Source organism: Salvelinus namaycush, chromosome 9, assembly GCF_016432855.1.
Source record: "Salvelinus namaycush isolate Seneca chromosome 9, SaNama_1.0, whole genome shotgun sequence".
NCBI classification, from domain to species: Eukaryota; Metazoa; Chordata; class Actinopteri; order Salmoniformes; family Salmonidae; genus Salvelinus; species Salvelinus namaycush.
In genome coordinates, this window is record NC_052315.1 from 30446262 (window position 1) to 30460904 (window position 14643).

General features: G+C 47.5%; 1 protein-coding gene across 1 annotated transcript in view; it reads left to right on the forward strand.

Annotated features, from left to right (window-relative positions):
• Positions 1 to 14643, forward strand: part of LOC120053226 (transmembrane protein 266-like) — a 62688-nt gene that overhangs the window by 41320 nt on the left and 6725 nt on the right. Inside the window, exons 3-8 of the mRNA XM_039000374.1 lie at positions 8178 to 8332; positions 9503 to 9576; positions 10694 to 10750; positions 11049 to 11187; positions 12058 to 12173; positions 14382 to 14574. Coding sequence (XP_038856302.1) covers positions 8178 to 8332; positions 9503 to 9576; positions 10694 to 10750; positions 11049 to 11187; positions 12058 to 12173; positions 14382 to 14574 — 734 coding nt within the window. The remainder of the gene's footprint in view (positions 1 to 8177; positions 8333 to 9502; positions 9577 to 10693; positions 10751 to 11048; positions 11188 to 12057; positions 12174 to 14381; positions 14575 to 14643) is intronic.

Here is a 14643-nt window from a genome sequence, read left to right on the forward strand (position 1 = left end):
TAATATACATTTTTGTCTTCTTCAAATGCCTCTTAAGGCAAACGTAATCTAAAAGTAACTGAATGTAATCAGATTACGTTACTGAGTTTGGGTAATCCAAAAATTACGTTACTGATTATAATTTTGGACAGGTAACTAGTAACTATAACAGATTACATTTAGAAAGTAATCTACTGTACCCAACTCTGCTGACATGAAAGTTAAAATGAACAATCAGATTATAGTGATATTATGTCTGATTTTCAAACAATTTAAAGTATGTTTAGCTAGTTGTAATCTAGAGCCAAGCGTGTTGAATTTTAATCCGAGGGTATCATGCTATTTACAAACTTTTTGAATTATGCAAGATAACGTGACAACAACAGTAATTTATGAGGCAGTCTGGACAGCGCAGGTGAGTGCAGATAGGGTAGACAGAGCAAGTGTTTGTTGGTTGCATCCCTGTTCCACACCTTTATGTTAATTCATATATGCAAATACACCCTGGTGTAGTTATGTAAATGAGGCACATATAATTGTCTTTATTTGAACACAAAATACTTAAAAAATACATGCTACAATGATAAAATGTATATATGAGTGCATTTACTGAATTCCCACCAAAATCCATGTGCTCTAATTCAGTTAATATCAGACGGATTAAAACAAATCTAAAAGTTTGGAGTATCTTTATCCATTGTCCGTTGCATTTATTTGATTTTTGGGAAAACCTTTTAACAATTTCAATGACTGTTGCTAGTGTGTGTGTGCGTGTAGATCTTGAAGTATTGCCTGTTAATGTATGGGCTATGACCGGCTGAGACTGAGGGAATTTCCCTCTCTCACTCACAGTGTTTTACCACTGATACTACTTCACTTGCTCATAAATACTTAAAGTCTTCAGTACTCTAGGTTTAAAATGATTTCTGAGTTCTGAGCTTTCTGAGCTTCGAATAATCCATCATGGCCAATTGCAATGCTTCCAGACAGGGTTTCTCTTTACCATTTTATTACATTAATACCTTTCCTCCTTGCTGGAAGGATCACTTTAAATTAATTATGAAACCATACACATTAAATTAGCCTTTTTAATCCAGAACCTAACACCAGTGTTTCCTAGAAAAAAGTGCTGTGTTAGTGTGCTACCCTTTCAAATAGCTGTGGCAGACAGGCCAATAAATGCAGCCTGGTCTCAGTAGACGTAACATAGTCAACATCAATCCGGGACACTCAAATTAGTATGATACGTTACGTTTGGTATGGTTACATAAGACCGAAGGTTACTTAAGGCAAAATCGAAAGTTGGGTGTTTGGTCGGGGTGGATGGATGGATGGATGTATTAACGTGAACAATGTTTTTTATAGCATAAGTATAAAACAGGGAGGCACAATTTATAGTCCAATATTTACACATGTTTTCGGGAAGGGCGGATTGGGGGCATGTGTTTAAATTGTGCAGTATTTAGCAATAATAATAAAAGTCTGGTTGCAGCAGTTGTAATGTGTGTCTAACGGCTGTCATATTCGTTCTCCTCCTCAGACGAGGAGCACCGGAATGAGGCAGCACCGGAATGAGGGGCAACACCGGACTGACTGGCGGATCCTGGCTGGCTGGCTCTGGCGGATCCTGGCTGGCTGGCTCTGGCGGATCCTGGCTGGCTGGCTCTGGCGGATCCTGGCTGGCTGGCTCTGGCGGATCCTGGCTGGCTGGCGGATCCTGGCTGGCTGGCGGATCCTGGCTATCGGGGTGGATGGATGGATGGATGTATTAACGTGAACAATGTTTTTTATAGCATAAGTATAAAACAGGGAGGCACAATTTATAGTCCAATATTTACACATGTAAATCCGCCAGAGCCGTCAGCCAGCCAGGATCTGCCAGAGCCGTCAGCCAGCCAGGATCCAGAGCCATCCGCGAGCCATCCAGAGCCATCCAGAGCCATCCGCCAGACAGGAGCAGCCAGAGCCGTCCGCCAGACAGGAGCAGCCAGAGCCGTCCGCCAGACAGGAGCAGCCAGAGCCGTCCGCCAGACAGGAGCAGCCAGTGCCGTCAGCCAGCCAGGAGCAGCCAGTGCCGTCAGCCAGCCAGGAGCAGCCAGTGCCGTCAGCCAGCCAGGAGCAGCCAGTGCCGTCAGCCAGCCAGGAGCAGCCAGTGCCGTCAGCCAGCCAGGAGCAGCCAGTGCCGTCAGCCAGCCAGGAGCAGCCAGGAGCAGCCAGTGCCGTCAGCCAGCCAGGAGCAGCGAGAGCCGTCAGCCAGCCAGGAGCAGCCAGAGCCGTCAGCCAGCCAGGATCCAGAGCCATCCGCGAGCCATCCGGTAGACAATAATAATAAAAGTCTGGTTGCAGCAGTTGTAATGTGTGTGTAACGGCTGTCATATTCGTTCTCCTCCTCAGACGAGGAGCACCGGAATGAGGCAGCACCGAATGAGGCAGATCCGCCAGAGCCAGCCAGCCAGGATCCGCCAGTCAGTCCGGTGTTGCCCCTCATTCCGGTGCTGCCTCATTCCGGTGCTCCTCGTCTGAGGAGGAGAACGAATATGACAGCCGTTACACACACATTACAACTGCTGCAACCAGACTTTTATTATTATTGTCTACCGGATGGCTCGCGGATGGCTCTGGATCCTGGCTGGCTGACGGCTCTGGCGGATCCTGGCTGGCTGACGGCTCTGGCGGATCCTGGCTGGCTGACGGCTCTGGCGGATCCTGGCTGGCTGACGGCTCTGGCGGATCCTGGCTGGCTGACGGCTCTGGCTGCTCCTGGCTGGCTGACGGCTCTCGCTGCTCCTGGCTGGCTGACGGCACTGGCTGCTCCTGGCTGCTCCTGGCTGGCTGACGGCACTGGCTGCTCCTGGCTGGCTGACGGCACTGGCTGCTCCTGGCTGGCTGACGGCACTGGCTGCTCCTGGCTGGCTGACGGCACTGGCTGCTCCTGGCTGGCTGACGGCACTGGCTGCTCCTGGCTGGCTGACGGCACTGGCTGCTCCTGTCTGGCGGACGGCTCTGGCTGCTCCTGTCTGGCGGACAGCTCTGGCTGCTCCTGTCTGGCGGACGGCTCTGGCTGCTCCTGTCTGGCGGACGGCTCTGGCTGCTCCTGTCTGGCGGATGGCTCTGGCTGCTCCTGTCTGGCGGACGGCTCTGGCTGCTCCTGTCTGGCGGACGGCTCTGACGGCTCGGGACAGACGGGCAGCTCTGACGGATCGGGACAGACGGGCAGCTCTGACGGCTCGGGACAGACGGGCAGCTCTGACGGCTCGGGACAGACGGGCAGCTCTGACGGCTCGGGACAGACGGGCAGTTCTGACGGCTCAGGACAGACGGGCAGCTCTGACAGCGCTGGGCAGGCAGGCAGCTCAGACAGCGCTGGGCAGGCAGGCAGTTCTGGGCAGACTGGCAGTGCAGGCGGCTCTGGGCAGACGGGCACACCTGTAGGGAGGAGACGGAGAGACAGCCTGGTGCGTGGGGCTGCCACAGGACCCACCAGGCTGGAGAGACCTACAGGAGGCTTGATGTTAAGAAGAGGCACCTGAAGGACCGGGCTGTGGGGGAGCACTGGAGCTCTGGTGCGCAGCCTTGGCACCACTCCCCCATGCTGGAATACTACTCCAGCCCGTACCCTCCAGAGTGCAGGCACAGGTTGAACCGGGCTGTGGATGAGCAATGGAGATCTAGTGCCTACTACGCGCACCTCTCCCTTAGGCTCCACTCCCACATTTGCCCGGTACGAGCGGAGCGTAGGCATAGGACGCACTGCACCCTCCCAGCGCCCCGGAGACACAGCACGCAGAGCCGGCGCAGGATACCCTGGACCGAAACTGCGTACCGGAGACCAGACGCGCTGAGCAGGCACAATACGCCCCGGCTGGATGCCCACACTCACATGACACTTTCGGGGGGCTGCCCTATAGCGCACCGGGCTATGGGCACGCACTGGCAACACCGTGCGCTTAACCGCATAACACGGTGCCTGACCAGTAACGCGTTGCTTATAATTAGCACGAGGAGTGCGCTCAGGTCTGCTACCTGGCTTAGCCACACTCCTCTCTAGCCCCCCCCCCAAAAAAAATTCTGGGGTTGCCTCTCGTACCTGTCGCGCTGCCGTGCTGCCTCCTCATATCACCGCCGCTCAGCTTTCGCTTCCTCCAGCTCAGCTTTGGGGCGGCGATACTCCCCAGCCTGTGCCCAGGGTCCTTCTCCGTTCAAAATCTCCTCCCATGTCCAGGAGTCCTGGGATTTCTGCTGCTGCTGTCGCTGCCTTTTTCCCCGCTGCTTGATCCTTTGTAGGTGGGTGATTCTGTAACGGCTGTCATATTCGTTCTCCTCCTCAGACGAGGAGGAGCATGGATCGGACCAACACGCAGCGAGGTATGTAGACATAATGATTTATTAAATGAAGACGAAACACGAAGAACACTTGAATAAACTACAAAACAACAAACGACGTTAAACAGACCTGAACTTGTGAACATAAAAAACAATGAACGCATGAACAGGAAAGAACGAACGAACGAGACGAGACTGTACCGTGTGGTGTAACAAACACAGACACAGCAACAATCACCCACAAACAAACAGTGTGAACAACCTACCTTAATATGGTTCTCAATCAGAGGAAACGTCAAACACCTGCCCCTAATTGAGAACCATATCAGGCAACACATTGAACCCAACATAGAAACACATAACATAGACTACCCACCCAGCTCACGTCCTGACCAACTAAACAAAGTTAAACAAAGGAAAATAAGGTCAGGAACGTGACAGTGTGTGTAGCATGTTTAGTGTGTGTATGTGCGTGCGTGTGCGCTTGAGTGAGTGCATGTGTGTTAAGGTGCGGAGAGGCAGTGCAGGTGGTCAGTCCAGTTCAAGCGTTCAGCAGTCTGATGGCTTGTAAATAAAAACTGTTTCTGAGCCTGTTGGTATCAGACCTCATGCTGCGATACCGTCTGCTCGACGGTGAGGGAATGAACAGCTGGGATGGGTGGGGTCCTTGATGATGCTTCGGGCCTTCCTCAGGCAACGTTTCGAGTAGATGTCCTGGATGAGTGTGAGCACGGTCCCAGTGATGTACTGGGCCATCTTCACCTGGGCCTGGAAATTCCCATACCAGACCGTGATGCAACCGGTCAGGACGCTTTTGATGGTGCAGCGGTAGTATTTGGAGAGGACCCGGGGTGGCATGCCAAATTTCTTTAGCCGCCTTAGGAAGTAGAGACGCTGTTGCACCCTCTTGACGAGAGTGGTGGTGTTGTTGGTCCATGATCAGTGATGTGGACACCTAAAACTGCTGACTCTCTATACTGCAGTCCCGTTGATGTGGATCGGGGTGTGTTCCCTCCTCTACTTCCAGAAGTCAACAATCAACTCCTTTGTTTTGCTGATGTTGAAACATATTTCAATCAGTATTCTCAAAACAGTCTTGCAGCATTGAGTCACACATGTAACGTGATATACTGTCCCTACTGGCCAATGAATGTATTTTCTGCTATCACATAGAAGCTTCCTCTAATTCCCTGTCACCTCCAGTGTTGAGCTCCTAATCTGTTGGCATGGCTTGGATCAGAGTGACAGGCAGTGGTGCAGTGGGCAGCAGTGTGTGCCAGTTCGCCCCTGGGATTGCTCATTGACACAGCATGGCCCTGCTCCAACCCCCAGCCCCTCTGCTGATCTTGGCACCAGGTGGACAGGATATCCAGTCCTCCACCGGAGGTCCAGCTGTAGCCGCAAACTGGCTCATCTCACTGGGCCTCTCTCACTCTCTTGCTCTGGCTCCCCTTCCCCCTCTCTCTCTTTTCTCTCTCTACCCCTCTCTGCACAGCCCCAGTGCCTTCAAAAATAACTGCCTCTGTCTGTTTGCCTGTTCTGTCCTGAAGACTGGAAGTAGAATCTTTCTTCCTCTCTTGTGCTAAAAGACGGACATTGGCAATGGGATTTCTTCACTCGGGGACAGGTGACAATGACAAAGTGCTGTTTTTCAGAGGACATGCATCTTTCACTGTCTGCCCCTAAGAAGCTCTCTCACTGGAAATATCAGAGTAGTTTTGTCTGTGTAAAATACAGAGTAGTGACAGGGAGGGAAAGCCCTGTCTGCCTCGCACAGATCTGCCATTATTTATTGACCATAAATCTCTGGGAGCCTGTCTCTGGCCTAGCGTCTGGTAGGAGGGACACAGAGGAGAGGTTGGATTTAAGATAGACACAATGTATCCAGACAAAGGCCTAACTCACCTGGGAAATGCCACTCTTATCTGCACACTGATGGAAATGCATGGCCGTTTAGATTTTAGAGGGAGGGGGATCACTGGAACCTACTGTCAGATCACTGGGGAATGGATGGCAGTGTGCATGAATGACTGACATATGGGTCATGAGATGTAAAGGTGATATTACGGATCCGACCCACACCCTGTTACCACCTACTCCATCCCTGTCAGAAGAGAGAGAAACAGAAAAACCCAGTAGTGTATGAATATTGTCATGGAAATCAGATGAAGCCATCATCATCCTGCGAGCAATCATATTTTTGGCTGTGAATGAGGAGAGATGAGGAGGAGGTCTGTGGCCTCCAGATGGTGTGGATACAGCCCCACTGAAGCCCTCTGAGAGCCACAAGATGAGGTCACACAGCCAGCCAGCATGAAGGTGGCTGGAACACAACACAACACAACAGTCTGCTCCCAGAGGGATGAGGCACACTGAGCACAGAGATCTGGTTTGGAAATATCTTTATATCTCTAATTAAAGAGATCATAAAAAGTTTGAGTTCTATGGCTTCAACATACTGCTCAGCTCTCAAAACTGCCAAATACATCTTGTTTGTAAAGCTGAGTAAATATGGCCATGTGGTGAGTGGTGCCACAAGGCAAACACAAGCGCTGTGTGATTCTAGAGCACTAATTTCTCACACTGTTGTTTGAGTTTAGATTCAACTTTAGTTGGTCAATTCAACAAATGCTCAGACAAACATTGTCACAAATCAGTAGTATGTATGTGTGGATGTGTAATATTGTGTTATTTGTGCCTGATTGGAACTGTGTCCTATGCTGACTCAGAGTATAACACCAAGTAGAAAGCACTTCTCAACGACTCCACTTGTCACGATCGTTGTTGTAAGAATCGGACCAAAATGCAGCGTGGTTTGGGCTCATCATCTTTTATTCTGAGAACCGGCACAAAAACAAGAAAGAAAAAATAAACTAACGTGCAGCTTTGTCGTGCTCAAAGGCAACAATACAAAAACAAGATCCCACAACAAACAGGTGGGAAAAGGCTGCCTAAATATGATCCCCAATCAGAGACAACGATAGACAGACAGCTGCCTCTGATTGGGAACCATACCAGGCCAACATAGAAATAACAAAACTAGAGTACCCACCCTAGTCACACCCCAACCTAACCCAATTTCAGAATAAAAGGCTCTCTAAGGTCAGGGCGTGACACCACTGTACTGTACTGTCTGTCATAGAGTAGAGGTAGGCAACTAGATTCAGCCTCCGGCCGATTCTTTTTTTGTAATGTTTGTTTTTAAACAAAAACATACATAGACAAAAACAATAGTCCACTTAACATTTACATACATTTCCACATATATTAATGAAATCACAGGTGCTCAGACCCACATGTTCCCACCGTATCCACACCCAGTGTTGTTTCTAATGCTTGTAAGTCTTTGCCCCATAGGACTTCATATTGTGTTACATTGTTTCTGTCTGTAGACAGATTTTTTTCAATATTTAAATAATGTCGGAGCAGATGGTCAGGGGGTCGGAACATAATTATAATTTGAACACTGCAAATTGACAACAACAAAGCCCAATAAGAGATTGTATTTGAAAATAGCAATAATTTCATACCTTGATTACATTGAGGCATGATCCCAGATGTCTTTTTTTAATTAGCGGGAACACTTGGGAACAGACTTCCTAAATTAAACACATTTTTTGCTGAATTCCTGACAATTTTTACGTTTTTTTTTTACCTAATGTATATGTGATTTATTTTACAAAAAACTTTGAGGGAGCAAAGAAAATCACTTGCAAGCCTGTTTTGGCCCACGGGCCGCCTGTTGCCGGCCCCTGACATAGAGGTTTGAAAGAGAACTAATAAATTTGAATACATGTCCTTCTCTGATTTGCATTTAATGACATTCTCCTTTGTCTCTGCATTCCACCCCCTCCTCTCTGTCTCTCTGGTGTCAGGTCTAACTGGCTGAAGCCGTGCTGTGGGCGGAGGGCAGCCCCGTGGCAGGTGTGTCTGCTAAGTGCTGGCTTTAACTGTTTCCTGGTCGCCTGTGTCATCCTGGTGGTGGTGCTGCTGTGTCTGGAGCTGCTCATCGACACCAAGCTCCTGCAGTGTGAGTGACCCTGGAACTGTCTCTGTATTAGAACATGGATCTTCTGGACTTGTTTTCATGCAATGACAATTTAAAAGGGCTAGACTTCTGCAACTTAAACTGTCACAAAGATTGTGATGGAAGATACACAAAATGTGATTTGACCCCTAGTGAAGTTAAGACATACAAAACAGCTGTGGTAAAGTATGTTGGAATATACAATAATGCACATCTGCTGTTATGGATGTAGATAATATTGGCCCTAGGCCTGTTGTATAATACTGTTTGATAATGCAGTGGCAGTGACAGGTCCAGGACCTGGAGCTGTGATCTCTCCTCTCTATAAAAACAGTATAATGCAGTGGCAGTGACAGGTCCAGGGCCTGGGGCTGTGATCTCTCCTCTCTATAAAAACAGTATAATGCAGTGGCAGTGGCAGGTCCAGGACCTGGGGCTGTGATCTCTCCTCTCTATAAAAACAGTATAATGCAGTGACAGTGACAGGTCCAGGACCTGGGGCTGTGATCTCTCCTCTCTATGATATCAGCCTCATTAGTAAGCACAGTGTCAGGTGGTCTAATGCCACTGTGACCCGTCTCACATGGAGATGACCTCATCTGCATCCTCTGGCTCTGGGGAGGGAGGTGTCCTCATCTATCATGGGGATAAGGTCAGGAGTCATCACCTCTATGGTGTCACAAGCTCTATGAAGGATGATACTGTAGGGCCTCCATCATGTCAATGTGGATGTATTTTAATGCATTCAAGTCTTTACAAGTCCCTGGAGGCAGATTTAAGAGACGGGACAGTTGGGAGGGAAATATAAATGAATGGGGTGATTAAGGTTGTCTGTCTGCTGGGTGAATGTACGGAGAGAGGGAGGGATGGAGGAAGATGAATGGACTGATGGACAGATCAGTGAACACAGCAAACAAAGACAGATGGGAAGGGAGGTGGCGTGTGAAGAGGAAGAGGAATGCTGTAGTTGACAGCCAAATGCAGTATGATGCTGGCCACAATTAGGCGGATGAATACAGGCATTCAGACAAACCTGTGCGTGCGCACGTGCGTGTGAATGTATGTGTCCTGGCCTGTATGTCTGTGATTGTGTGTCCGTCTCCAGTATTTAACAAAGTATCTGAACCTCTAAATGAATCTCTAAATGTTGTCTATTCTGTGCTGTCTTCATAGTTAACAACGCGTTGCAGTTTGCCAGCATTATCCACTGGATCAGCCTGGTCATTCTGTCTGTGTTCTTTGCTGAGGTGAGCCCCTCTCCCTTCTCTCTCCCCCACTGTGGCAGCAGGCTCACTTACAGCTGATGCAGCCAAGGGTTGATTTAATGCTATAGTGTGCAGTATGAGACAAAGGTGAGCTAGAGAGGTGCAGTGGTGTATCCTGATTACAACACCCTATTAAAGCCTGCCCTTTCCCCCATCAACACATTATCGACTTATTAGGGTTTTGTGAGATCCAGCAAGGTCTAAGCAAGTAATTTATTCATTAAAAAAACAAAAAGGGAAACACAGTTAACTTCCAGTAATTCTACACATTTTGCCAATGGACAGAAGAAAAATCAGTCAAATGTAAGAACAGTAGCTATTTCTTTGCTCCTCATGTTTGTTCACTACATTACAGCCTCCTCTCTCTCACTCATTCCAATACAATTTCCCTTCACAACTTGCTATGAGTGTTGGTTCCTCTTGATATATTGTGTCGATCCTCAACACAATCACTTTATGTCAAATGCAGATAGAGCTTTTCTGCTGCCCCATAGATTTTAACTAACATTAGAGACTCAGGTAAATCGTATTGATTACCATTTCCTCAGACATAGCAGCACTTATCTTAATTATTCTCTGTTCATCAGTCTGCTGCTCCATTTGGTCGAGAGATGTGTTTTAGTTATCAATGAAAGCTAACCCTTAGTGATTCATGTAACTATTGGATGTGGCAGGGCAGCTTCATCTCAGGTGATACCCTGAATCTGTGAAAAGAAGAGAAAAAGAGAGAAAAAGAAGAGAAACATGGAAAAAGTGAGGAAAAGAGAGGAGAGTAGTGCAGTAGCTTTCTGCAGCCCCTGCTGAGTCAGCTCTAGCTAGTGCAGGGTGCTGTGTGCATCTCTAATTGTTTGGATGAAATCCGACCGCTGTGGTAGTGAACTGGATTAATATAATGTCATTGATGAATTACCTGTGGATAGATGAAAGAAAACTGAATCACAACTGCAATTCACTTTTTCTGAGACATTAAGATTTTTAGGGGGATGTTTACAACTAAAGGAAATATGAATTATATCGCTATGGTTCTCTCCCCCACTCTCTCCATCTCCCTTTTTTCCCTACCTCTCCCTCCCCCTCTTTTTTTCCCTCCCTCTCTCAGACGGTGTTCAGGATTGTGGTGCTGGGGATCTGGGATTACATTGAGAACAAAGTGGAGGTAAGCTCCCTGGGGGGGCATTAGTCCTGAGGTGGGGCTCTGAACACCCCACCACTTCCACTGCAATGTCATTCTCCCAATGTCAGACCTCAGCCTGGAAACCACCCACAGACCCGGAGGAACGAACTGTATTGGAACACTCACTGACACTGGGAGATGTTCATGTTTTTTCATTCATATATTGTTCAAAAAAGGAAGTCTCCATTGTCTGCTTGCAAATATTCTTTGTTTGTGTGTGTGGTGTGTTCCTGTCTGTGTGTGTGCATGTGCGTGTGCGTGTGCGTGTGCGTGTGTGTAGGTGTTTGATGGTGCAGTCATAGTGCTGTCGCTGGCCCCCATGGTGGCCTCAACGGTGGCCAACGGCCCCAGCAGCCCCTGGGACGCCATTGGCCTCATCATCACCCTGCGCATCTGGAGGATCAAGAGGATAATCGACGGTGAGGCTGGGAGGGCCACAGGGGGTGGAGGGGGCATTGGGTGCAGTTTCCTCTGTATCATGTCTTTTACTGTCAGGCTGCAGAGATGCAGCAATAATATTCCTGCAGCTCCACCCCTATGGATGACATCATTATCCCAACTTGCTTTTAACTGAGCTTTACAGAGCATTTTTTGCCATGCTTATTACAAACTGCAATCAATACTTGCTTTACAACAGTGACAAATACATACATAATCTGCTACAGATACACACGTTGTACTGACTCTAAATGAATTATTTTACAAGAATGTTACGCCCTCTTGTGGTGATTCTGTGTTCAGCTAATGATTAGCACAAATACATTCGGGCAACCTCATGCTTCAACCTATGTATTTATAGCCACTATGCTGCATCAGTTGGGCTACAGGTGATATTGCTTATTGTTAAATAACACACCATCCTGATAATATGGACCAATATGTTGTTAGGCAATATATTTTTTTTTTTTGGGGGGGGGGGGTATATTTGAATGGTGTCACCATAATTTTATTTTCATTATTTTGCAGTAGAAAAGTCACCAGGGCTGCGTTCAGTACGATAAAGCGTAATGCAACGTTCAATTAAAAGGAAATTGTGCCTTTCTGAACGACCAGTTGAAAAACAGGGAGGGGTTGGGTTGTGGGTTCAAAATGCACCGCTGCCCTTCAAATACGTCAGTCATTGCTTCAAGCCACACCCCGCCACACCCACCAAATGGAGCAAACGTAGGCTACCTCAAAGCCTGTTCAAATCAAATCAAATGGGGCCTACTACAGATATATAAAATAAAGTTGTGTCAGTGTGAATGTGTTGACCCCTACATAGCAGTCTGTCCTGTGTTCTGTCCCAGCCTACGTGCTGCAGGTGAAGGTGGAGATGGAGATGGAGATCCAGCAGTATGAGAAGGCCAAGGCTGTCAGGGAGGAGCAGCTGGAGAGACTCACCCAGATCTGCCAGGAGCAGGCAGTATGTTCACACACCTCCTACGTACTGACCGTGCCTGTCATACACATCTCCAACCAGCAGAAGGCAGCAACTTGCCAAGAATGAAAAGACGTTCACTTCTAATACCTTTTGTATAGATTTGAGAAAACAAAACACATTCAAATCCAAACATTTATGTGCGGAATAACCAAACCTTTAATCTGACAAACACTGAGTAGGGTCACACTGACCCTTGAACACATAAATACATTACATATCCTTAGGAGGAGCTAGTATCAGGTTCTGTATTCAGTCAATGTTTCACAACGTTCCTGTTATTCCCATCCTGGGGTTTACATTCAAAAAAGGATCCAGTCACATTTGTACACATATGTAATATAGCAAAGCTTGACTGTCATTGTACAGCACTGCTGGGTCATGTTGACTGAAGAGGGCATTTAGTGCAATCGAAAAGTATTCAGACCCCTTGACTTTTTCCACATTTTGTTAGTTACAGCCTTATTCTAAAATAGATTAAATTGTTTTTTCCCTCATTAATCTACACACAATACCCCATAATCACAAAGCAAAAACACGTTTGTAGAAATGTTAGCAAATTAATTTAAAAAATGTTTTTTAACTGAAATATCACATTTACATAAGTATTCAGACCCTTTACTCAGTACTTTATTGAAGCACCTTTGGCAGCTATTACAGCCTTGAGTCTTCTTGGGTATGACGCTACAATCTTGGCACACCTGTATTTGGGGAGTTTCTCCCATTCTTCTCTGCATATCCTCTCAAGCTCAGGTCAGGTTGGATGGGGAGCGTCGCTGAACATCTATTTTCAGGTCTCCAGCGATGTTCGATCTGGTTCAAGTCCGGGTTCTGGCTGGGCCACTCAAGGACATTCAGAGACTTGTCCCTGAAGCCACTCCTGGGTTGTCTTGGATTTGTGCTTAGGGTCATTGTGCTGTCGGAAGGTCAACCTTTGCCCCAGTCTGAGGTCCTGAGCGGTCTGGAGCAGGTTTTCATCAAGGATCTCGCTGTACTTTGCTCCGTTCATCTTTCCCTCGATCCTGTCTCCCAGACCCTGACACTGAAAAAACATCCCCACACCATGATACTGCCACCACCATGCTTAGCCGTAGGGATGGTGCCAGATTTCCTCCAGACGTGACACTTGGCATTCAGGCCAAAGAGTTCAATCTCTGAGAGTCCAGGCTTTTTTTCGCAAACTCCAAGTCGGCTGTCATGTGCCTTTTACTGAAGAGTGGCTTCAGTCTGGCCACTCTACCATAAAAGCCTGATTGGTGGAGTGCAGCAGAGATGATTGTCCTTCTGGAAGGTTCTCCCATATCCACAGAGGAACTCTGGAGCTCTGTCAGAGGGACCATCGGGTTCTTGGTCACCTTCCTGACCAAGGCCCTTCTCCCCCGATTGCTCAGTTTGGCCGGGCAGCCAGCTCTAGGAAGAGTCTTGCTGGTTCCTAACTTCTTCCATTTAAGAAAGATGGATGCCACTGTGTTCTTGAGAACCTTCAATGCTGCAGAAATGTTTTTGTACCCTTCCGTAAATCTGTGCCTCGACACAATCCTGTCTCGTAGCTCTACGGGCTATTCCTTCGACCTCATGGCTTAGTTTTTGCTTTGACATGCACTGTCAACTGTGGGACCTTACATAGACAGGCATTTGCCTTTCCAAATCATGTCCTATCAATTGAATTTACCACAGGTGGACTCCAATCAAGTTGTAGAAACATCTCAAGGAGGATCAATGGAAACACCTGAGCTCAACTTCTTATAGCAAAGCCTCTGAATACTTAAGTAAATAAGATATTTCTGTTGTTTTATTATAAATTAGCAAAAAATTCTAAAAACCTGTTTTCGCTTCGGTTATTGTGTGTAGATTGATGAGGATTTTTATTTATTTAATCCATTTTAGAATAAGGTTGTAACGTAACAAAATGTGAAAAAAGTCAAGGGGTCTGAATACTTTCCGAATGCACTCTATATGTAATGTATGTGTTCAAAGATCAGTGTGACACAACCCAGGGTTTGTCAATAAAGCCAACACAGTTAAGTAAGAGACCAGGTGTGTAGCTAGTTGATTAAGTACAGTGGGTGGCCTTTAGCATGGTGGATGGATATGAGAGCCAGAGCTCTATAAGGTTATTCAGGTGTTTCTATGTAAGGATAACACATGTACTGTATGCATCTCTCTCTCTCTCCCTCTCTCCCACTCTCTCAGTTTGAGATCAGGCAGCTGCGGGCCCATCTGGCTCAGCAGGATTTGGACCTGGTAGCAGAGCGAGAGGCTGCCATGCAGATTCACCATGTGTGGGGCAAGCAGTGCAGTATCTTTCAGGAGGTGGACGGCCTAGCCCCTACAGGCCCCGAGCAGCGCAGCCAGGCTAAAGCCAGGGAGGCAGCGGGCCCTGGAGGTACCACACCCTGATCCTATACCCACACCACTTACTGTAGTATTACTTCAGAGCACAGCAGATTGCCTC